Source organism: Suillus fuscotomentosus, assembly GCF_016647785.1.
Source record: "Suillus fuscotomentosus strain FC203 chromosome Unknown F5891scaffold_483, whole genome shotgun sequence".
Taxonomy (NCBI): Eukaryota; Fungi; Basidiomycota; class Agaricomycetes; order Boletales; family Suillaceae; genus Suillus; species Suillus fuscotomentosus.
In genome coordinates, this window is record NW_024539995.1 from 1 (window position 1) to 23461 (window position 23461).

The 23461-nt window shown below is 47.2% G+C and overlaps 5 protein-coding genes across 5 annotated transcripts; 2 read left to right on the forward strand and 3 right to left on the reverse strand.

Moving 5' to 3' along the window:
* Positions 1-55: 55 nt before the first annotated feature.
* On the forward strand, positions 56-1606 carry F5891DRAFT_1203239 (uncharacterized protein; the record flags this gene model as incomplete). The annotated part of the gene is made up of 4 exons (XM_041368954.1): positions 56-160; positions 213-338; positions 405-921; positions 1068-1606. Coding segments are annotated over 4 exons (1287 nt in total), but the record flags the coding sequence as incomplete, so codon positions are not given.
* A 10423-nt stretch (positions 1607-12029) lies between these two features.
* On the reverse strand, positions 12030-12414 carry F5891DRAFT_971877 (uncharacterized protein; the record flags this gene model as incomplete). The annotated part of the gene is made up of 2 exons (XM_041376362.1): positions 12030-12321; positions 12371-12414. Coding segments are annotated over 2 exons (336 nt in total), but the record flags the coding sequence as incomplete, so codon positions are not given.
* A 5565-nt stretch (positions 12415-17979) lies between these two features.
* Positions 17980-19392, reverse strand: F5891DRAFT_1203244 (uncharacterized protein; the record flags this gene model as incomplete). Its single annotated transcript, XM_041368955.1, has 5 exons — positions 17980-18128; positions 18178-18370; positions 18422-18551; positions 19045-19256; positions 19312-19392. 5 exons carry the CDS (start codon positions 19390-19392, stop codon positions 17980-17982), a joined length of 765 nt encoding a protein of 254 aa, XP_041216193.1.
* A 305-nt stretch (positions 19393-19697) lies between these two features.
* Positions 19698-20424, forward strand: F5891DRAFT_990650 (uncharacterized protein; the record flags this gene model as incomplete). Its single annotated transcript, XM_041378091.1, has 3 exons — positions 19698-19982; positions 20035-20112; positions 20167-20424. 3 exons carry the CDS (start codon positions 19698-19700, stop codon positions 20422-20424), a joined length of 621 nt encoding a protein of 206 aa, XP_041216194.1.
* Positions 20425-21681: 1257 nt separating this feature from the next.
* F5891DRAFT_971875 (uncharacterized protein) lies at positions 21682-22125 on the reverse strand (the record flags this gene model as incomplete). The annotated part of the gene is made up of 1 exon (XM_041376361.1): positions 21682-22125. A coding segment is annotated over one exon (444 nt), but the record flags the coding sequence as incomplete, so codon positions are not given.
* Positions 22126-23461: the final 1336 nt, after the last annotated feature.

Here is a 23461-nt window from a genome sequence, read left to right on the forward strand (position 1 = left end):
ACCTGAACTTAACTGCATTGTCTTCGGCGATGATTCTCGCCATATTTTCCCAGTCGACGTTGAGCGGACAAAGACTGTCGGTGACCTCAAAAATGTTATCAAGGTCGCCAAGAAGCCAGAGTTTGACCATGTTGCCGCCGACCGTCTTGAGCTATGGAAGGTGAGTGATATGATGCCTAAGGTTGAATGTTAATAATCTGATATTTTGGAAGGTCAAGATCAATTTGAATGATATAGACTTACGGAACGCGATCATAGACGGCGGCATCGAGCTGCACCCGTTAACCGAGCTGTCTGATGTGTTTGCGGATGGAATAGAGCGCGGATGCATTCATATCGTCATAAAACATCCTGCCATTGCACGACAAATTCCAGCTGTTGATCGGTGAATCGCTTATCTCAAGAAGGGCGCGGGTAGTCCGTCGGCCGGTGCAAAACCATCTGCATTCTCAACCAAGCAGGACCAGCAAGAGTACCTTTGCAACCGTCCTCGCAGAGCCGCGGACCCTGTTCCCATTACTCTTCTTGAGCCTATCTTCGCCGAGTTCGTGGATGATTGTCAAAAGTATGAACCAACTGTCCACGATAACGACTTTGTTTTGCAACTTTCGGAAAAGATGGCCTCCTTCTATCCCAATGAGCTCGCGCGGATGAATACATTCCGGCAAGTGCTCCGTGACTACGGTATTATACTCAATGCTTCTATGGTTGGCTCAACCGGATGTACGACGGACAGACATATTTTGTCTACCAATGGACAGTTTGTGCTGATGATAATTGAGGGGAAGAACGAGATCGGAAGTGGCACTGCCGAACCGTTCATGGAGGCGATGTTGTACTACCGCAAGTTTATGGAAGACTCGAAGATTGAGATGGCGAGGCTCCGGTCTTTCATTCCATGCATCCATATTATTGTCTTCGGTTAGTTCATTTCACCAGATTAATTGCTGAAGCTTTTTATTGATCACAAATAGGGGCATGCATCGGCTTTTCAGGCTCTGTTTTCACTGAAAAAGTCTAGTCTGATGTCCTGGTCCCTATCATTCCTCTGTTTTGGCATTCAACAGACCTCCGCATGCAAGTGATGGCAGCTCGTACTTTCGGGGCTCTCAAAATTGCCGTCGAGAAACTCACCAAACTATACTCCCATCCAATCCCGACCCTCGAACCCGAAGATCCATATCTTAAATGTCCCTACCCTCGGAGTTATACCAATTCCACCGGTTTCATTCAGGAATTCTCGTATGATGAGACTCAAATCCTCAGGGATCGACTTATTTTCTTCGGGGAAACCGTTGGCGATGCGGCTGGGAGCAAGATATGCATGAAGTTTGTCAGGCACTATTCCCCTCAGGCTCACGAATTCTGTGCCAGCAAGGGGAACGCCCCCAAACTTATCGCCTACAATTCTTTACCCGGCGGCTGGAATCTGGTGGTTATGGATGCCCTTGATATTGATAATGATTGCTTTCCACAACGACCTGGCTCATATCGACTGCTCAGTGAGATAAGTGTTTTGGACCGTCAGCCGCTGAAGGAGACCATCACCTCTCTCATCCGGGAGTTACACAATCACAATGACGGCTACGTTCATGGCGACCTTTGAGATACCAATTTTGTTGTGCGGGACGACAAACACTTCATGCTGCTCGATTTCGATTGGGCTGGACCAATCCAGCAGACACATTATCCTATGTATGTCAATCGGAAGGATATTCGACGGCCTGACAGTGCGTGGGATGGGCAGAAGATTGTGGCGGAGCATGACTTGGATATGCTGAATTATCTATTTCATCCTGAGCAAGATGTTTGGGAGCCAGCTGCAAAGTGCCGCCGTATATTTAGTGAAGGGTCGCTGATGGTCATTTGATTCATTTATAATTTGTTGCATCACCAATTTGGTAACTACCAGTTGTTACGAACTAGGATAGTTCTTAACAACAAAGGCTCAACAGAGCGTTCACGTTTGTTGAGGTCTTGTATAGCTCTTCAAATAAGAAGAGGTTCGTAGACTTAGTCAAAGGAGTGCTTTGACTAAGAGATCGGTTCAGACGTCTTAAGATTGGTGGTCTTAAGCGAAGGAAGTTTTCAGGGTAAAACCTAGTAAGATTGAAGTGACGTTTCTAAGTGAAGTACACGTGCTTAAATAGGAAACCATATGCGCATGGACCAAGGCTACGGTGAGATAATAGTACAAAGGTCGAATACGGAAGTAAGACCAAGAAAGGAAAGCTAAGCTGCTAAGAATGTAAGGCATAATGGCAGATACGTGAGCAGTAAAGAAAGTAGAGTGATTGTAACATTACCCCCTTACTAGGGTTGAAGCCACCGGATTCAATCATCCTGGTTAGCGTAGTAGATAGGATCGTCCGAGTAATCTAGGGCATCTGGACCTTCGTCTGGTCCGGCTTTCATGTGTTCTAACTCATAGAGCGCTTCTTCTTCCCTACATTGAGCGGCATACGCGTCATCCAAATCATTCTCCCAAAGTGCGAGGGTTTGGTAGAATCCATCGTCCTTCCAGGTTAAGGAAGTGGGGGATTCCCTAGTGTAGTGCGGGCAGTAGAGCGAAAGATGGCCTGGAGATAATTCTCGACAGACGCGGCAGTAGTATTCGGGACAATGAACTTGCCTATGCCCGAGCGTCTTGCAGTATCTGCAAACACGATTCTCATCGGGGTTAGAGGAGGTCGCTCGTAAGGGCGATGGACCCGGTTTAGGGCTAAGTGCTTCATCGGCGCTGGTGGCGCGTTTCTTCCCCTTATCAGTACGGGAACGCTGGCCTCGTACTCTCTTTCTGGATGGGGCGGTTCGTCGTATAGGATGGTGGACGGCGACATCTTGTCGCTCTGCCTCCGCGATTAGCTCAGCGGGAGTGGCGGGTTGGGTTCTTCCCAACGCTTGTATCGGTACGATCCCATCCGTAAAGGTATGCGAAGATAATGAGTTCGGGATGACGAGCGGGGGATGAATATGGAGTGTAGCCAGTGCGTCGGCTAGATCTTGCACCTCGTAGTGTGAGAGGTACTGATGATTTGGGTCAGCAGCGATTTCTTCGCGGGTGGCGGAAAATGCAGTATAAAGGTGAGGGGGATGTTCGATGGTTTCTACGGCGGGAGCGGGGATGGGAATTGCTTGGGGATTTTCTTCTCTTAGGGACGCCATTATGGCTTCCGTTGTCTGCGCAAGATTATTGACCGCAGCCAATAGCTCATTAGGAACATTAGCGGGAAGAGTAGGTACGGCGTCTTGATAAGAGGGAGAAGGGACTCCATCTGTGGTTGCGGGGTTCGTAGGAGAAGGCGGGCGAGCAACTCCTGCGGTCTGTTCTGCGACAATGTGGATGACTGTTCTAATATCATCCTTAACTTCCTCAGGAATAAGACGCAAAGCAAAGTTGCGTATGCGCCTCTGCATATGCATGAGGCTGTGGCGAACTGTGTTGTCTTCGACGAGGCGGCAGACTCGCTCGATGATTTCAGTGGCTCGGATGATGTTGATGAGGAGGTTAATGGAATGGGCGTTTCTTCCGAAGAGAACTCTGGTGAGTTCAATAGCATGTTGGGGGCAAAGGAGTGCTGCCTCGATGAGGGTGAGGTCTTCAGCTTGGGTGATGAAGGTCTCGTATCGTTCGTCATTGGAATCAAGGGGGGCAGTATCGAAGGTGGAGTGGTATGGGAGCGTGTAGGTGGATGTGGGGAAGGGCATTCTGTTTGTAGGTTTTGTATTTGGGTAAGAATGATGTCGTCGAGGTACTGAGTAACCTCAAAGCGCGTTTCTGGCTTTATAGGCTCTAAGGGTTTCTTCGGCATTTTCCAGATTCTTTTCGGGGATCCACTCGTTGCTAGCTGAAGAATACCCCTTCCATGATACGAGATATCGACGGCGATTTCCGTTTCCTTTATGTGCGAGGATTGCTTCTATTTCATATTCTTCTTCTTCTTCGAGAATATCAGGTGGTGGTTCTAGGAAGTTCGGACCATGTACGTCATTTTCGCGATAGGAGGATAGTTGCGAAGCGTGGAACGTAGGGTGGATCTTCCATTGCAGCGGTAACTGGAGCGTAAACGTGATAGCGGATAGTACGGCCGTGATAGTGAACGGGCCGTATCTCTTGGGTGCCAGTTTCCGGGATGGGAGCTTTAGTCTGAGATTGGCAGCGGACAGCCATACCTTATCTCCGACTTTCCATGGTTCGTACTTCTGTCCGAAGGATCTTTCCGCCATGCGTTGCATAGCAATGTTATGACAGGAGACAGCTTCTTCTCTTATCTTTTGAAGAATTCTGACTCGTTCCTCAGCAGCAGGAACGTCCGATTCCGGAAGTAAGTGTGGGAGAGCTTTCGGCTCGTATCCCATCATGATAAAGAAAGGGGATGCATCTTTTGCGGAGTGTCTTCTGTGATTGTGAACAAATTCTGCCATGGGGAGATGTTCCACCCATTCAGAAGGATTGTTCTGGCAATACATTCGAAGATACGTCTCGAGTTCCTGGTTTAATCGTTCGGTCTGTCCGTCGGTTTGTGGGTGGTAGGCAGTGGAGGGGGCTAAAGAATAATCTAGGAGTCGCGCAAGTTCGATCGAGAATCTGGATAAGAACTGTGGTCCACGATCGGAGATTACTTTGTCATGGAGACCAAATCTTTTGAAAACGTGTTTTAAAAATAGCTTCGCCACTCCTTCCGAGGTAATTGTTTTATGGCAAGGAGTAATGATCACCCCCTTACTAAGCCCGTGGTCTACCACGACCATGACACTATCAAAGCCAGATGAAACGGGGAGATCAGTAATGAGATCGACAGAGATCTGGGAAAAAGGGCGAGTAGCCATAGTACTGATAGGGTGTAGGGGTGGAGTCACAGGGTGAGTGTCCACCTTCATCTGTTGGCAAGTAGCGCAGCCATCGACGTAATTGCGGATATAAGTGCCCATACCGGGCCACCAGGCTTCCCGCTTGACGAGTTCTTCGGTTTTAAAACGTCCGGGATGTCCTGCAGAAGGGTGATCATGATGCTTCCGGAGTAACTGCGGTCGATGTGCGGGAGGGATATAAGCTCTATTTTTGTAGAACAGAACATCATCTGCGATACGCCAGTCGCTAAGCGATGATTTCATAGGAGGCAAACATAGGCCATTAAGGGCATCTTGCGCGGCAGAGAAGAGGGGGTTGTCAAGGGGTGCGGTGGAAGCAATAGCTGTTCGTAATTCATCATCGATTAGGCGGATAAACATGGAATCAGGAAGGAGGACGGCGTCAGCATTATCTCCCGATCCGTCGCCATGGTCCGGCCGGCGAGAAAGGGCATCCGGAACTGCTAATTTTGTACCGGGAATGTGATATAACTTTAAGTCGAAAGAGGTGAGGAGTAGTTGCCATCTGGCCTGTCTTCTGGATAGGCGTTCTGCTTTTGCAAAATAGAGGAGGTTCATATGATCAGTAAACACAATAACCGGTTGTGGATGTCCTTCGAGGTAGTGTCGCCAATGGGTGAGGGCGCGGATAATAGCCAACAGCTCGCGATCATGAATGGGGTAATTCCTTTCAGCAGGACTGAACGACTGCGATAGGTATGCACACGGGTGATAGACGCCATTAGTGTCAGTCTGCAGCAATACTCCTCCTGATGCGACAAGAGAAGCATCCGTAGCGATGGCGAATTGATGGTGGGGATCAGGGTTCTGAAGAACAGGGTGTGAAGTGAAGCATTCTTTTAGCTTCTCGAACGTTTGCTGGCACAGGGGCGTCCAAGAGAATGAGACATCCTTCTTCGTTAGGTCGATAAGGGGTCGAGCTATATCCGAGTAGTGGGAAACGAAGGTTCGGTAGAAGTTACAAAAGCCCAAAAAAGATCGAACATCTTTTACTGTTTCAGGGGTGGGCCAGTCTTTGATGCCTGCCGTCTTCCCTCTATCCATTTCTACACTTCCTGGTTTGATAATCATTCCAAGATATTCCACTTCTTCCGCATCGAACGTGCATTTCTCCGGTTTAACAAATAATTTTTCTTTTCGAAGTTTGTCTAGAATAATGCGGGTTCGTTGTTGGTGTTCGGTGGTTGTTTCGGAGAAGATGAGCATATCGTCCATGTAGATGACGAGCCATCCTTCGTTGAGTTCAGTTCTGAACGTATTGTTCATATACGCTTGGAAAGTGGCGGGGGAATTGCATAATCCAAAGAACATGACCGTGGGTTCAAACAGTCCTTCTTCCGTGATGAACGCGGCTTTCCACCTGTCATCCGGATGAATCCGAATGTTATTGTATCCGGATCGAATATCAATTTTTGTGAATATCTTTGCGCCATGTAACCGTTCAACCAAGGATGATGGGAGTGGCAGGGGGTACGCGTTTTTGATAGTCTGGTCATTCAAGAAGCGGTAGTCCTGGCATGGTCTGAGTTCTCCGCTTTTCTTTCCTACGAAAAAGAATCCGCTTGCTTGAGGGGATTTAGATTTCGTGATGAACCCTTTGGCAAGGTTTTCCTCGATAAATCTTTTTACTGCGCTTCGTTCGTTGTAGGAAAGGGGGTAAATTTTGGACGTCTTGGGAATAAATCCGGGCTTCGTTTCGATACGATGGTCGATACCGGGTCTTTTGGGGGGTAGTTCGTTCAATCCGTTTTTTGCGAATACATCAGAGAAATCATGGAGATACTTCGGTACCAATTCTTCAAAAGTTTTTTTCTTCTTCTCTTTTTCTTCAGAGGCGAACTCCTGTGCTTTGTTACTAAACTTGGAAGATTCTTCGACTTGTCGGAGATATTCTCCTTCGTCCGTAAGTTCGGTTAGGGATGATGGTGACGTACTCCAAGCGTCTTCTTTTGTATAGAACCTTTTAGTGAAGAAGGTTTTCTGTGGTCGAGAGGTTTGCTTGACATACTTCTCGATTTCGGCAGATTTTTCTGTTGCTGGAAGGGATACCGTCTGTTCGGTCCAGTCTATAGCGGGGTTCATGGCTCGAAGCCAGGGGATCCCTAGTAGGATCTGGTCCTTGTCTCCTAATTTGGTAATGTTGAATTTTCCTACCATCATCCTTTGGTCGATTTGGACGATCAGCGTGCAGTACCGTTCTACTGGTCCGCTGCTGAAGTAGCTTCCATCGGCGGTTTTAATGTAAAAAGGGTTTTCGAGTTTCTTGGTTCCAATGTTATGTTTCTTTATGAAGTCCTCAGAGATATAGGTTCCTGATGCTCCGGAGTCAATTACTGCGGTGGTTTCGACATTTTTCTGACGCGTTCGGGATACGAGGGTTATGGGGACACGAAGTTCTTTCTTTTCACCAACTGTTCGTATTAGGCGTACAGGTTTTGCTGGAGATGCTATCGTCGATATAGGTCTCCTGTTTAAAAATCCTCATCAATTCTTCTAGCTTCTTCTTCTTCCTCTACCTTCCTCACTGCTGGGTAGGGGGCTTTCTTCTTCTGCGGACATTCCCGTGCCCGATGTCCGATCTGGTGACAGTTGAAACATTTTCCTGTCCTCATGTATTCTTGCTTGGCTTCGTCGGTGATCCGATCAATAACCATGGCATCCCTATCTCTGGCGGGGATATATCTTTGATCTCCGCGACCGTTCTTCTTCTGGATTTGTCGGGAAGGAAACCTGTTTCTCCGAGCTAGCAATCTTGCGTAGCAATTATCCAGATCGACTACTGCAGCGATGTAGTCATCAAGGTTCTTGGGTACCCCTCCTGCGTTGAACATTTTGGTTAGAAGTCCTCCGTTGAGGCCGTTCTCGAAATGATAGATCATCATATGTTCTTCTTTGATCTTTGCTTGGGCAAGCAACCTTTTGAAGTCTGCAATGTACGTCTGCAGGCCTTCTGGGCCTTGTTTTAATTCCAGGAGTCGTGCCAATGCGGTCCCAGATGGGTCAATCGGTCCGAAGGCTTTGTCAAAGCTTTCGTTAAACTCTTTCAAGGTTCCATAGCCCTTCTTTTGTCCGGTTGAGTCGATGAATTGGGCATCTGCGAGGAATTCTTCTTTCCATGACCTAGCGTTTCCTTCGTTCATGAACGAGGAGATGAAGATCACTTTCTGAGCGTCGGTTTTATAGATTTCCGAGTTGATATCAATGTAAGCATTGCATGAGAGCATGAATGACTTGGACTTGTCTCTGTCGCCATCAAATGTAGGAGGATGGTTGATCTTGAATTCTGTTATCTTGGATGAGGCCGACATGTTCAATGGTGGTACAGGAGTACCAAGGTTCAGGGCTTGGAAGGTAGGGGTGAGTGAAGTCAGGTTGTCGCCTTTTTCTTCGCCTGCACTAGCTGTCTTGCTCAGTCAGGATCTTTCTGTTCTGGTTTCGAAGTTTCTTTGACACGTATGGATATAGGTGTCTTTCTCGACTTCAATCTTTTGTTACGAACTAGGATAGTTCTTAACAACAAAGGCTCAACAGAGCGTTCACGTTGTTGAGGTCTTGTATAGCTCTTCAAATAAGAAGAGGTTCGTAGACTTAGTCAAAGGAGTGCTTTGACTAAGAGATCGGTTCAGACGTCTTAAGATTGGTGGTCTTAAGCGAAGGAAGTTTTCAGGGTAAAACCTAGTAAGATTGAAGTGACGTTTCTAAGTGAAGTACACGTGCTTAAATAGGAAACCATATGCGCATGGACCAAGGCTACGGTGAGATAATAGTACAAAGGTCGAATACGGAAGTAAGACCAAGAAAGGAAAGCTAAGCTGCTAAGAATGTAAGGCATAATGGCAGATACGTGAGCAGTAAAGAAAGTAGAGCGATTGTAACACCAGTCTGTTTTTTTGATCATCAAGCTATCATACAATGACTTCGGGAGAATGGCGACATAGATTAGTATCTGTTGTGTTGTAGCTAGCCAATTCGATTATTGCCGATGACACAAGCGTTCTCACAAGTCTCAGTGAGGATTCTACCGTACATAGATGGAATACATGACCTCATTCTCAGCGGAGGCAGCGATAAAATGATTTCAGAGTGGACAGTACCTTACAACCGTGCAGGATCTTCCAGAAGCAATGGTAGATAGGGCCTTTGCCGATGTAGATCCAAAGGGTTTAGCCTATGGTAGCCGTGGTGGTTCTCTACAATAGTCCTACACTCGGTTCACGCATATGACTCTCCACAGTTGTCGGAATGCCCACAACCGATGGGTTCATATAGAACCTGGCCGCTGTCAGACATTTCCCCAGCGAGCACTCCCATGGAATATGTCGGATGGTCCATCTGTAGCCCCTTGCCAGCATGCAACATATATGCTGCACACATCCGTCACCATTCTCAGGAATACACACAAGTTGAGTCCACCCGTCGCCTTCGCCGAGACCAAATCTACGGGCTCCACCATTCTCGGCAATATAAGATGAGCGGGCCCATCCGTCACCCTTTCCGATTCCACAATCATGGGTGGAAGGGTCTATTCCTGAGTCCCTTCCAAGCACATTCAGCCCATCTGCCACCATTTTCGCGAACAAATCAGCATGTTCTGGGCCCATCCATAGCCTTCCCCGAGACTCCACCCGACGTTATTATACCCATGGGGGACTGGGCCCGTCCGTTGCCTTTTCCAAGTCCAAACACAGCGGACTGGGCCCATCCGTCACTGTTTCCGAGACCACATCTGCATATGCACTGGGCCAATTTGCCTTTTCTGAGATCAAATCCACGGTGGGCCCATCCGTCATGATTTTCAAGATTACATGCAATCCGCTGGGCCTATCCTCGCACATTTTGGGCCCATCCGTTGCCCTTTTCCCGAGCATGCCTACAAGCCGGGCCCACCCATATATGCATACATGCTAGCTGGGCCCATCCGTCACAATTTTCGCAAATCCGCCTGGCCCATTCTCACCCTCGAGCATGCAGGCCCACCCGGTCACACATTTTGGGCCTGCTCATCTCTATGGACCTCACACCTCAGCCCAACCACCAGTGTCGGTGTGGAAGTTGGGATCAGTAATCTGCACCGGCTGCTCGGGGCGCAGACACTCCAGCCACTCCCGCCACTCCCGTTCGGCGGACCGATTCGATCGCATCTTATTTACCATATCGGATAAGTTGATCTGAGTCGTGTCCGAATGATACCGGATCTCTGTTGGGGTATAAATTCGGTAGCTCAACCAACCGACTGCGCATGCAAGTCAATACAAAGCGATGTTGTGTCAGCTGGAGCATCCAAACTGGCATTGATGTATGTATCCGGAAGATCCGCCATCAAGGACCGGATGTGCGACCGACATGATTGCACACACAAGGGAATGCAACTGTTCAGATGTGCAATATGTCTGGGACACCATACCTATGCGAATCCGGTATTCACAGCATTGGTCTGGTGCCGTCCGCCGGGCTCAGGTGCCAGCCTACCCATAATTAACGGAGGACGTGCCTGTCAGCCAGTCTCGGAATCAAAGTTTGTGAGGACCCTTGGGTATGGTCATGTTCACATCTGGGCCCATCCGCCAATACCGGGTACAACTGCCTGCCCATCTGCTGGTCTCGGGTACGTCGGCCCAACCATCATTGATGAGGACCTTGGAATGGTTGGGTCCATATCTGGGCCCATCCGCCTGTACCGGGTATAAGGGGCTGTCATTCCCTGTCCAAAAATACTTTTGGGCCCAGCCGGTACCCCAGCAGCACACATCCTGGCCCAATATATTAATGCATGCTTCTTCTGTATCCCTCCCGGTCCTTCCATGGCTGGCCCACTGGTCTATTGACTATTACCCCGGCCTACAAATAATTCATCATTATACTGTATGATGTTGGCCCACCCGTCACTACCAAGGATTGCCTTCATGGCTGGCCCGCCCGCCCTATCTCCGGTCCTTCCATGGCTGGCCCACTGGTCTATTGACTATTACCCCGGCCTACAAATAATTCATAATTATACTGTATGATGTTGGCCCACCCGTCACTACCGAGGATTGCCTTCATGCTGGCCCGCCCGCCCTATCTCCGGTCCTTCCATGGCTGGCCCACTGGTCTATTGACCATTACCCCAGCCTACAAATAATACTGCATGATGTTGGCCCACCCGTCACCACCGAGGATTGCCTTCATGGCTGGCCCACCCGCCCTATCTGCGTATGGGCCGACCTAGGATGGCCCGTCTAACTGGGGAGATTCTCAACCTTTGGCTGTCCGTCTAAGTCGGAAATAAAGTACTGAATTATGTGATCCTGAGGCCTGAGGACCTGGTGCAGCAGTAAGCTGACCACCAGTCGCTTGAGGAGCTGGAGACGTTGCGAAATGACATGACCTTTCCACCATGAACACTTTCACCGATGCTATTAAGATACTCATGAATGTTGTCTACCACAATCTCTATTGATTTGCAGCAGTATTCTTGATGCTTCATATCGAGACCTTGAACTTCCGTGGATGTCCGTGATCCCTCCTCCAACTTCAAGGCTGCATATTTCTTTTTCTGCAAGAGTAAGAGAGGCACAATGAGGCCGTCGAGGTCTATCTCGAGGAGTTTGTATCGACCATTGACAGCTTTCTTGAACTTGGCAAAATTTTTGAGCGCCTCAGAAAGCTGTCACGTTGAAGTTGACGAATAAAAAATTAGTATTGCTGTAGGCAACCTATGATGAGTCAGAGAAATCTTTCAACATGTATCAGAGGTGTACTTATGTCTAGTTGTAAGCTCTTGGAAAGCTCCCTGGTGTGCGTCAGGATCTCACGACCCTTGAAAGTAGTTAGCGTAGCAAGAGGCTTGGTCTAGAATCGCGAGTACTCGAAACCAAGACAGCTGCACATATTATTCGCCGTCAGTTTCAATGCTTGTTGTTTGATGAGTCATACTGTGATAAAGATCAAGCGTGAGTAAAGTAGTCAATGGGACAGCATCGACTGTCGAACCTGCAGTAGCTTTGTGTGCGACAAAGAACGATCCTTCATAAGTGACTTCACCAGACACTGTCAGTTGACCAGTGTTGCAATAAGACGCGGAAGGACGCCCCGAGGTACCTCAGGTAGCGGTGGGTCTGGTACCTTGACATTGTCATCCTGCATTTAGGTGTCAGCATCAAAGCATGAACACGAGTCTAGTCACTTACATCCTGCAAGCACTCGAGGGTAGTGAAGTCAATTTTATACTCCTGGATGATATTCGGATACAGCGAGTTGATGTGTATGACGATACACTTGTCCCAAAGACTACGCTTCGGCTCAAACACGAGACCACCCTTGAAGTTGTCCCATTTGCCTTTGTTCCCGACCCCGCCCGGCGCTTTCTTGTGGTATGTCTTATCAGGATAGATGCACTTCAGGCGGTGGAACTCATGCAGAAGAATGTACTCGTTCTGCTTAGCCTGACCACCATTCAGCGTCTTGTTCCTGAGATGAAGCTCACTTAATTACCAAATCGCTGACCGAAGGAACTCACCATGCGTTGCCAGTAAGGTTTGTGAGCTGTCTTGCCAGAGGCAAATGTCGCTGGCGAGGTCACAAAACAGGTGCTTAGTTGAAAAATGCATTTTGGTGCCCTGACGTCTTATATCAAGCACCTGAGCCACTCGAGGTGTGACCAGTACTCCACCTTGAGGTCCTTTACTCTGCTGAGGACATCAAGGGAGACACCGAGAAAGTCAACAATAACATTGGGGTCTGCATTGTGCAGCGTGATTCTAAGATATCTGGTCAATAATTAGGAAACATTGCAATTGAAGTAAAAAGCCACCGAGCAAGCTGTTGAAGAGTATCCGCTCGTTCTTCATTGTTGATATTATGCCTTTCCATCTGCTTGTGCCTAGGCTTCAACTTTCGCAGGGAGGCGGTCGAAAGGTACACAGAGCACGGAGTTATTCGGAGGTGTAGGATTATCAAGTTGAACGACATAATGTGCCATCAAATTAGAATATTCTTCAGCAAGGTGAGCGCTCCAGAGCCCGTCTCTCTAACAATAACGAGTCTTGCAGTACGCACCATTGTCAATCATCGCGAAGATAAGTAGGAAGTTGTGTGTCACGGGTCGTATATCTCTCATGAGTGTCACGTTCTTAGGGTAGTGGCTTCGAGCCTGCGCCATGAGATCTGCATGAATATATCATCAATTGAAGGCAGGGGTCGTGCACTTCCTTACATGTTTGTTCTGGGCAACTTTGGTTATGGAAAGCCAGCAAGGCTTCATGATCCTGCGCTTGAGCACGAAAAGCTCAAATGAACTAGTGTTCATATCCAAGCAATATTACAAATGCGACAAGAGTTCGAACCTGTCACATCGGTATTCGGCGGGTGTTTCCAGTATATCCGCTATAATCTCACACGAGTGCCTTATTCTTCAGGGTCTCCTTGTCAATTTGAATGGTACACGTGTATCGGCGCGGAGTCGAAGGTCAGAATGGAGAGTTTGCGAAGACCGGGCGACGTGGCTTCGATGTAGTTGGATTTCTTTTTCCATCCCTTCCCCTTCTGGTCAGTTTGACACAGTTTGACCATAAACGAAACTTACATCACGAGCTTCAGCAGGAAAAAACATCGACATGCAAAAACTGCTTTTCCGATATGTGCATCTAGAACAGATCATCGAATATTCAAATGCCAGTGTTGTAGTAGATGGCGCAACATATGTTGATACACTGCTGTTGGCAGCCAGAGAATGAGATACCTTATGCAAAAGAATCAGTTAGTAGTCATGCAAGGTGAAGAACAAACATTACCTTCTTGCCAATTTTGCTTTGAACATTCAGCAGTCGATCGCATGCTGAGGATATGAGCAATGCTGCTCAGGGACAAGGCTGAAAAAAATATGTGAGATTGCACTTCAAATGGTAATAAACGACACGTTAGAACATCAAAGGCAAGCGAATCATGTTTAACAGGGTCAATGAATATGCGACAAAGACAAGAATAGAAGCGAGAACTGGGAGGAAAACAGCAAAAGCATCCATCCGACTCTCAAGATGAAGAGGGTGCGGGTATGAGGCAATGAGAGAGACTTTCACGTACGCCATCTCATAAATGGAACTTCCCAAGAAAAGAACTTGATGACACGTATGCCGCTGAGAACTTCTTGTAAGATCTCAGAATGCCTATCTGTACACACCATGATTCCATTTGAAGGGAGAAAAGACGCCCTATGTCATGGGTCTAGATGAACAACAGAGGGCGCAAAACCAGCGAGTGGACTCGGGCCAATGATGATATACGGAAGTAGCCCGTGCTCATCACTAATGCGTGCGCAACTTCAGGACAGTAACAAAAAAACCCTCAGTAATGGTGCGATGATGAATCAGTGTAAGCAAATCACTCACTATTTGGCATATAATTAAAAATGTTGAATGCGCCTAGTGCAGGATGTGGTTACCGCAGTCCGTGGTTTGACCTTCAAGTTGCTGTAAAGTAAGTCCTATAGGCAGTTGAAGTGACAATTCAGACATAAGTTATGGTAAAATTACTTACTGGGTGCATCAAGAGATGAAACCCGACCCCAGCGTCTCGCGACGCTCGTATCTGCCTTCAAGTTGGTTATCAAATCTTATCAACAGACTGAATTCAGGCTGTGGCGGCGAGCGGGTTCAACTGGTGAATAGTTGTGATTGAACCCTGTACATTCCCACCTCAGCACACTCTAGTCACTAGCCAGAAATTGCAAAATCCATTGTTGCTACCCAACTCTGGGAAGGTCTCTCTGCTATCTTGCCTGCCTTGTGTTTGTCTTGTGACCTCCGAGTCTCACCTTAGCCACAATCAAGCCTGAAAGTAAGTAAGCCAACACTTGCAAAGGGATGGAAGTATGTACTTCTCGGGGTTGTTGATACATGCGAAGAAAGTCTTCCACCACCAGCATGCATGAAACAACTTCCCACGGTCACTGCGGCAGTGTGTGAGAAGGGAGATAATTCAAAACCTGCCCCACAAATTAAATAATTACCTATAGTCCAAATCACCCCATATCGGTGGATGTAACAGAAGAAAATGTGAGAACCATGCATCATTACATTGATTAAGAAGCGATGATTTTGACTGAAGTCTGAGTCCCTGATGAGGGTAGAATCATCTAGCATGGAGCATTGTGTAAAGCCCTGTAAAATGTATGTCAAAATCATGAGAACTATTTTGGAGCGCGATGGAACCTTACTAGTACATGGTGCCTCAATCACAAATGGTGGACTCGGAGATGTCAATGTAGGGAGACTGAGCAAACATGCATCGATCAACCTGGACATCGATAAGACAGAGCAGCCAAATACACACAAATGAATGAAACCTTAATTAATACAGCTGGATGTGTCGAAATATCATATTGCATGCTGGTAGTCCTTAGTATGACTTTAGTATATGTATGTATTAAGCTATGAATCAAAAAGACATCATGTAATCATCTTCCTCGTCCTCATCATTGTCCGTGTCCTCACCGACCTCCATCTCCTCATGATTCAAGGAGAGCGCCACATACTGTTACAGCTGGATCATTATCATGATCTCGAAGAAAACTGAACATTTCCAACGGATTGTTGCAGCTCAAGGTTGCTATATAATGGTGGTCCTTCAACTCTGCAGGCAAGTTGATCGGCTGTTCCGTAGTGTGTAAATTCTGTCCTGCGACTTGCTGAAGGACTCATTGTCGATGTTCATGCTTAGCAAGTTGAGCTGAGGTATTGAGTTTCTTGCTGGTCAACGGATAGAACGCCTTGAGTGCTCTATGTGCCAACTCTCCCTGGCCAGAGATCAGATTGAAATATGCATATGAAGTAGAGACTACGTACAATTTGCGATGTAAAGGAGTCCGTGGTCCCAAAGAGTCGGATTGAGTGTAGATAGTCCCCCATAGCGTGAAATTTGTAGGTGTTCAGGTTAAATTTCTTGCCCTTTCGACCACCACTCCCAGCGTTCGCAGTGTCGGCGCACGAGCGTTCACGGGTGACCTTGCACTTGCGAGCGGCCTTTTCTTTTGGTAACTCTAGTGTGGCAAAGGTGGCACATGTGAAATCTTGGAACCTCCGCAGTTGATGGGACAGCCTCTTGAAAGTCTTATCTAAAAGTGTCAAGGTGGTCTCGGAATGCAGCCTTAGTTTGGCGAGGGCATGCCATTGGGCAAACCTGTAGAGAAGTGTTTGTATGATGGCGTCGTGGTCACTTGGGAAAAGGCCTTCAAAGACCGGCATTGCACACTGAGGAAAGATGAAAAATAGCGCATATCGATAACTGAACCAGTAAACACACCTGCAAAATATCTTCGAAGTCTCGTGCTGTGAGCCTTTTCATTTCGGAGGTGTTGTTAGCAAATTTGCGAATAACCCCATTGCCATATGAAGGGACATCACGAAATCTAAGTTAAACACTATCACTTTGAGTAAAAACAAGAGCAGTGTGGGACGAACCTGCTATCCAGAGTTGCAACCAGACGGTCACCGCCGGGAAGGGCATAAAGTAGACGGATCATGTGTGTGAATAGTGCCTTCCATGTACCTAATTCACATTCATGCATGAAATCTACTACAAGCATGCGAAATGCGTCGAATCTGAGAGGTCCTAATTTTTCTACAAAAGTGTTCTGGTTCGAAAATTAGGTACTAATTCTGAGGGGATTCCGAAAACACTCACCACGGTTGGTACCCAGGATCCTTCGCCAAGGGTCGTCCGTACCTTTGAGCCATCAACGGTATTTAGCTCGCTATAGATGAAGCTGCGGGCCTTGGTAACATTCTCCAGACAGTAGGATCTAAGGTTAGCTAGACGACCTTGTATATCTCTCAACAAACCCAGGAAATCAAACGAAGCTTTTGGCAGGAGACACCGCGGACAAGGGCAAAAGCCCATGTCTTTGATTGTAGCTATTAGAACCCTGGAACAAAAGTTGGTACATCAATGAAAAACAAGAAAAATGACGCACTTTTCTGGATAATCAGCCGAGTAAGTGAAGATACGTGGAAATACCCTTCTCAATACTCCATCTGGGCACTGGAGCACAATTCCATGGTGATAGGCATGAACAAATTCTGCGTCCAAGAGATGTTTCCAGCATGCATGAAATAAGTCGCGGCAACAATGCGCATGAAGCGCTGCTATGCTGCTTTTCGATATTCGATGTAAGCTGCTGAAAACATCTTTGATGTTATCTGGAAGCTAAAATCAGAACATGAGAGAGAAGAACAACACAGGATGCAATTCACCTACAGAAGGTAAAAACCCGACAAGATGGCATGCGCCAGATTTGGGTGCTGAGTGTGCGTACTTCGTTAGATTTCCAAAGTATAAGTAAAGGGGCCAGGCTTTGGCCGTTCCGAAAGTTGCAAGATGTGTTGCGTTGGAGAAGAACATGAGTCCGGCAATAACATGGTCAAGCGAGCAGCCAGGCTCTCTTGGCTGCCTCTGCAGGTTGTCCTGGGCTTCCATCCAGGAGTCAGAAGTGTAGAGCTCGTCAAACACTCTCTCTTGATGGTCGTCTAGGGGGTCCTTCCAGATGCGCTGGAAAGGAAACAGATAGTATGCACTGGCTTGAATATCAGCGAACACGGAACAAATCACTGCCACAAGCGGGCAGTAATGAAATCCGGGGATGCTGAATGACGTAGATGGGTCCTCTTTCGACCTTGTAGGTATTTCAAGGGTGATATTCGTCTCCAACCAGTCGTCCAGAAAGGTGACCGTACCGTTCCCGTCGTGGTTATCCAACACGCGTAAACTCTTTCTAACCGAGAATTCATCTAGGTCCTTGAGATTAAAGTCCTTCGCCTGCATAACATCTTTGACAAGACGCATTACTTCTGCCTCTGATTTCTGGTGGCTTCTGGAGTTCATCCATGTCATAAGACGGTAGGTGGTCATATTAGAGAAGGGATAAGGTGGCGCAGAGACCCCATGGGATGGATCATGTACCAGAGTATCGTGGGCATCAGTAGTTCTTGGACAGGATGTAGCTAGTAGCGAGGATGGGATGAATTTATCGGGCTCAAACGACGGGCGCCTAGGATATTTGCGACAGAGTCCGATCGCAGTGAAGGCCGTTTGAAGAGAGTCGCGCAGCGTCAAAAGAATTCTTCGAATTCTGTGTTATGGTAGATTCTGGATGTCAGGGAGAGTAGATGGATTGTTCCCAAAGGAATTAGAAGGGTTGACGTCCTCGTCGGCAGGTAGAAAATCGTCGAAAGATCTTGGGATTGACCTAAGTGTACACTGCGAGTGATACTGGCCTGAGTCTACTACTAATTTATAAGATAAAGACGTAACAAAGGTCACCATAGTACACACCTGAAATATCATGATCTCGTTCAGTAGCATCTTCCATGGCAACGTCCGAGTCCTGGAATGCAAAGGACGATGCGCTCGTGCAAGCGATGCTGTCAATGGTTTGGTTGACAGGCTCTGATGGCAGACATCCTACGGATTCGCAATGGGCGATAGGTTTTATGGAACGAATCTTCGTAGATTGGATCGGTGCAAGCTAAGGATTGGAAGATAAATCAAGTCATAGGCTAGTAGTATCATGACCTACACAAGCATTGCCGCCACTTGCAGTAAGCTGTGAGCGCAAATTTTGCGATACTGACTCCCTTGCCCAGTCCCGCCTCTTCTCTGCGGCTAACTTGCTTTCCTTCTGGTAATACTTGCACGTAGTGCAATGCCTGTCAAGTCCGCGAAAGTCCGTGTCTCTTTCCCATAAACAACACAATGCACCGCAGGACACCATTAGAAGGACGAAAATGATAAACAGAATTCCAGACACTCGAGGTGGGTGCATTCTGCTACTATAACGGTTGCCGCATGAATGATGAGAAAGAACAAGCACTGCCAAGTGCTCATCTGCAGTAAATTAATACCTATCAGCATCCTCATTTACCATATTTGTCACATACCAGCGCAGAAGGTTTAAGCGAAGAGTGACAAGCCCAAGGCTCATCAATTCATCAATGATACGCTGTATGATCAAAACCCAGTACATAGCAGTACACTTGAAGTAGTATTGTGGAAAACAAAAACAAGGCCAGCTATGCTTGAGAGAATTGTGCGGGAACTCTGTTACTAAATATTAATATAAAATGGAACCGATCCACGACTCAGACGAAGCCGTGGCAGATGTGGTGGGTTCAAGACTACTCAGAATCCGAAGAGTCTGACCATCGAGGCTTGTATCCGGGCAATGCAAATTGTGCTTTCGCAACTCTCTCTGCCCATAGGACTTCCTCCCGCCTCAGAAGCCTCAACAGTTGGGTATACTGGCGAACGCAGTTCTTCGCTGCAGCATGACTTGCGAATACAGTGTCAACGGTAAGCTGGGTGAAAAATCTATCCTCCTCATCCTCCTCCAAGTCGATTCCATCAAGCGTCATCTACGTCAGATTTCTCAGTGTCTACGAATAAGTGAAATTTGAAAGAACTCTGTACCAAAAACGATTGTAACTCTTGTTTGCGCTCAGCAGCTAGTACGTTTGCCTGATTGTTGGGCGCCCCTTCATAGAGAGACATGAAAATATCTTTGGGAAGTGACGATGGAACTGGTGACAAAGACATCGTGAGGGAGTTTAACAGTTAAACGAGGTTGAGCTGTGATGAAACAATCAGTCATATTGAAATATTAAATGCATTTGGGCGGAGTAAGGCGGTAATTCAAATTGTCACTACTCTCCTCTCTAGCGTAGGTTACGGCCAGATGAGTATGGCGCGTGCTAGTATGTCCTCTATATAAGGCAACAATTCCTAATCAGGACGTGGGAGCCATAATGAATGTGATTTAAATAACTTACCCCTTCGAAGACTTCTCAGCAAGAAACATGACATCCGACTCTGACTGGGATTCTCGTAGCATGGACTCCCGTCCTTCCGATTTCAACGATGGAGCTGAAGACATCTTGATGAACAATAGCTTCAAGATTGAGGCCCAAAGGGGAAACGAAGGAGACGATCAATCAAGGTGTTCTACTCCAGAAAGCCACAAGGACTCCTGCAATGGATTTGGCGTGGGTGGGCAAGGCGCTCCTGTATATTCCTGCGGCTGCTATAATTATGAGGAGACGAGAAGGTACAAATACCCCTCACCCTCACATCCAGACCTAGAGGTAGGTCTGACATTCAGATTATACGAGGATATTCTGACGTGTGTAATTGCAGACATTGAATTCTGGTAATCATGACCACAAAAATGTCGATGTGTTAAGTTCAAAACGAAAGATACGTGATGAGAATGATGTGAGTATTCCGTTTCATCGATCATTTGAATGATTCACTCACCATCGCATGCAGACTCCTCGTAGCCTCTTCCGGGACGTTACCAATGCACAGGTAGCATCAGTTCCTGCCAGCGAACCTCCGCCATCTAAGCGTAAGAAGCTTGGAACACAATCCGAATTGTTTGAAGGGGGATTAGTTCAATCCCTAGCTAAGGTCACAGAGGAGGTTGCGGTCATGCGCAAGGCTCTGGGTAAGATCAAAGAAGATCTTGGTCGGCACAGCATAATTCTCCGTGCGATCCATGAGGTCACTCAACTCGATGAGACGTGAATGAAGTTGTTTGTAATTGATGGTAGTAGTTGCATGAATGCCACAATTTGATTTGTTGTGCGATAATTCGAGCTCCAAATAGTCTCTTCATATACCGCTGTGGTGTTTAGGTCTCTGTAAGGCTGTCACAGATCTGACGATTCTTTTTAAACTTGAGAGAAGTACAAACCTTTGGTCCGCGACAACACCTTCACGCCAAAGTGAGAAAATGCGGTAGCAAGGCGATCCCAATTGGAAGTGGAGTTGACGGAGTCCTCCAGCTTCGCCCACTGGAGCTTGTAATCAATACACAAGCAAAAATTGCTATGAAACCTACGATATCGAGTCAATGGGCAATTAAGTACCGAATACAAATCAACTCACAAGGCATCTCTCAAGTAGCTTATCATGTCAATGAAACAGGGCCTGCTGAGGAAGGTGATGTTTGGATGACAGGCCCACAGCATTATCCTGGAAGTACTTAGCGCGGAGGTGCTTTGCGAGACCATTCAGAACCTTGATGCCATGTACGATTGCTGATGGGCTACTGTGTTCCGGAGAGACCACGACAGTCGATAGCTTTCTGAGTGTTGGTACATGACTGATTCGCAGAAGTTCTAACATTAAATAGATTCGCAATGCACTAATAGATAACACTCACAGTGACTCACTTGATGGCCATGGCAAAGACGGATCTGAGAATGCCAGACGGGAACAGCCGGATGTAAGCATTGCTTACACATCAATGCCCTTGGAAGGTGCCGAAATAATGTCTAAATATAGAAGCCTTCCAAGGTAAGTTTAGATTTTTCTGACAGAGTTACCGGGGGAGGTCTGTTCAGGTTTGCCCGCCGGCTCCTTCATTGCCCGCCACCTCTCTCGTTGCCCGCCGCTTCTCTTGTTTGCACGCCACCTTTCTCATTGCCTGCAGTCCCTCCCGTGTCTCCCTCGTTGCCCACCACCTTTCTCATTGCATCCTGCCCCACCATATCGTCCGACGCGGTACATTATCTGTGGGCTGTCATAAAGGATCTTGCCTGGACATTGCCTGGTACTGTTGAGGAATGAGCTGATGAGGAGGCTGCCTTCGAGATACATGGGCATCATCTTGGCCTCAGTAAGTTTCCGTATATGCCAATGCTCATGACCATGTTCTGACATCTGGTATAGCAGCGCCTGTTCTGTACCCTCCGGTCAAGACATACATTAATTCAGCATGTGCTGCTCAAGCACTGAGTGCGTTACTCAAGCAGGAAAAACAGCGGTGTGTCGTAATCTTCATGCATGCAAACGGCGCCCATCATGCAAGGTCAGTAACTCCTTGAAATCAAAGGCACGCCCTTCTAACACTTCCTTTCCATCGACACTTTCGAATTCTTCCTCACTTGCTCGCTTCTCGAAGGCAGCAAATTCAATGGCCACATTATCAGGTAAGATACTTTCCAGACCAGCTAAGCTGTCGTCTAAATGTGCAGGCTCGGCAGCAAGCGGTGGCACCCAGGCAAAGTTTTCCTCAAGGTCACACGTGACTTCGAGATCAATGCCAGTCCCTTCACGGGTGTGCATATGAGCATGACAACGACGAGTGGACTTATCGGCTTTGGTAGCTTTCTTGTCACAGAGATAATGAAGGTTTGCATGAATTTTTCCTAGAGTTTCGAATGTTTCGACTGACAGATCGCAGCGCTTCGCAGACTGTGTCATCCCGAGATCTGAAAAAAGTCATTCGGCATCTCCAGTGTGTCCAATGATCGAGTGCACTGTGATCGCAAAGGCTTTCAGTGCAATAACACGAGTTCCAATGATGTACGTTTGCTCTACTCGGTTTCAGCATGGTAATGCTCGTGATTGCATCGGGCCGATTACTGTCGCGATTCTAGGCTGTTGTATGTGTTTGGTCCTGGCGTCTCTTTAAACTTTGTAATGTTACATATAGCCACATGCAGGCTCTGGCGCGATTGTTGCCTAAGTTTAAATACTTTGGAATGGAACTTAGAATTCTCTGGCAGTCGGACTATCTCCTATGTCTGCACTAGCCATGACAGTATTCACAACAATAGTTGTCGTTGAAGATGCCCAAAGGTACATTTTTTTTTACCGATGATCAAAAACATGCTAATAATACCATAGTGCCCAAAAACGACCTCAACGTCGTCCAAGTTGTTTTTGATTCTACAACAAGCTTGATGGATCAGTACGACCGTGGTCGCCGGCAACAATACAGTCGAAATATTGCCGTGACAGGAGTTCTCCAGGCTCAACCTGGGTGTCACAGAGAGCCTGACCAATTCCGCTTTTACCGAAACCCTCAGCAGGAAATTCCTGAGCCGGTAGTGCCACCCTGCCCTCCACGAATGTCATTCAAACCAATTTCACGGCCATGTACACGCCGACCACGACCTTCCTTAACGCCATCCCTTCTGCAGATTCCACCTCCACTACCACCTCCACCACCTCCACCACCTCCACCCCCTTCACCATCCTTGCAGCCACACCAACCAGCGTCAGTCGCAACCGCGACACGTCGCAAGGAGGAACTAGCATACATAGTAGCCCAACTCAGTCAACTTGAAGGCCTTGGACCCAGCGTTCTCGCCCAATTGTCCAATTTGAAGTGGGACTTGATGCATGCTGGAATGTGGAGTGATTGTGTAGAACTTTCGGAATTAGAAAAAAGCTAGACTGCTGCACTTGCTGAATGTTAGGAGGTTTTGCTAAATTAGGCATCTTTGCCTTAAGTGTTTAAGCTTGCAAAATGATCTTCTATTACTTGTATTCGCCTGCAATGCCATCAAATGTTGTCAACAGGCCGAATTCAGGCTGTGGCAGCGAGCGGCTTTAAGAACCGGTAAATGATGGTCATAATTGAACACCGTACATTTGTAAGTAAGCCAACATTTGCAGAAGGATGGAATTTGGATTCGGAAAAATATATACTTCTCAGGATTATTGATACATGCGAAGAAAGTCTTCCTCCACGTTGCCTCCACGGGACAACTCATCATGGGTGGCAGGCGAGAAGGAAGGTCACTGCCTCCCAAATTACATAAATAAATCG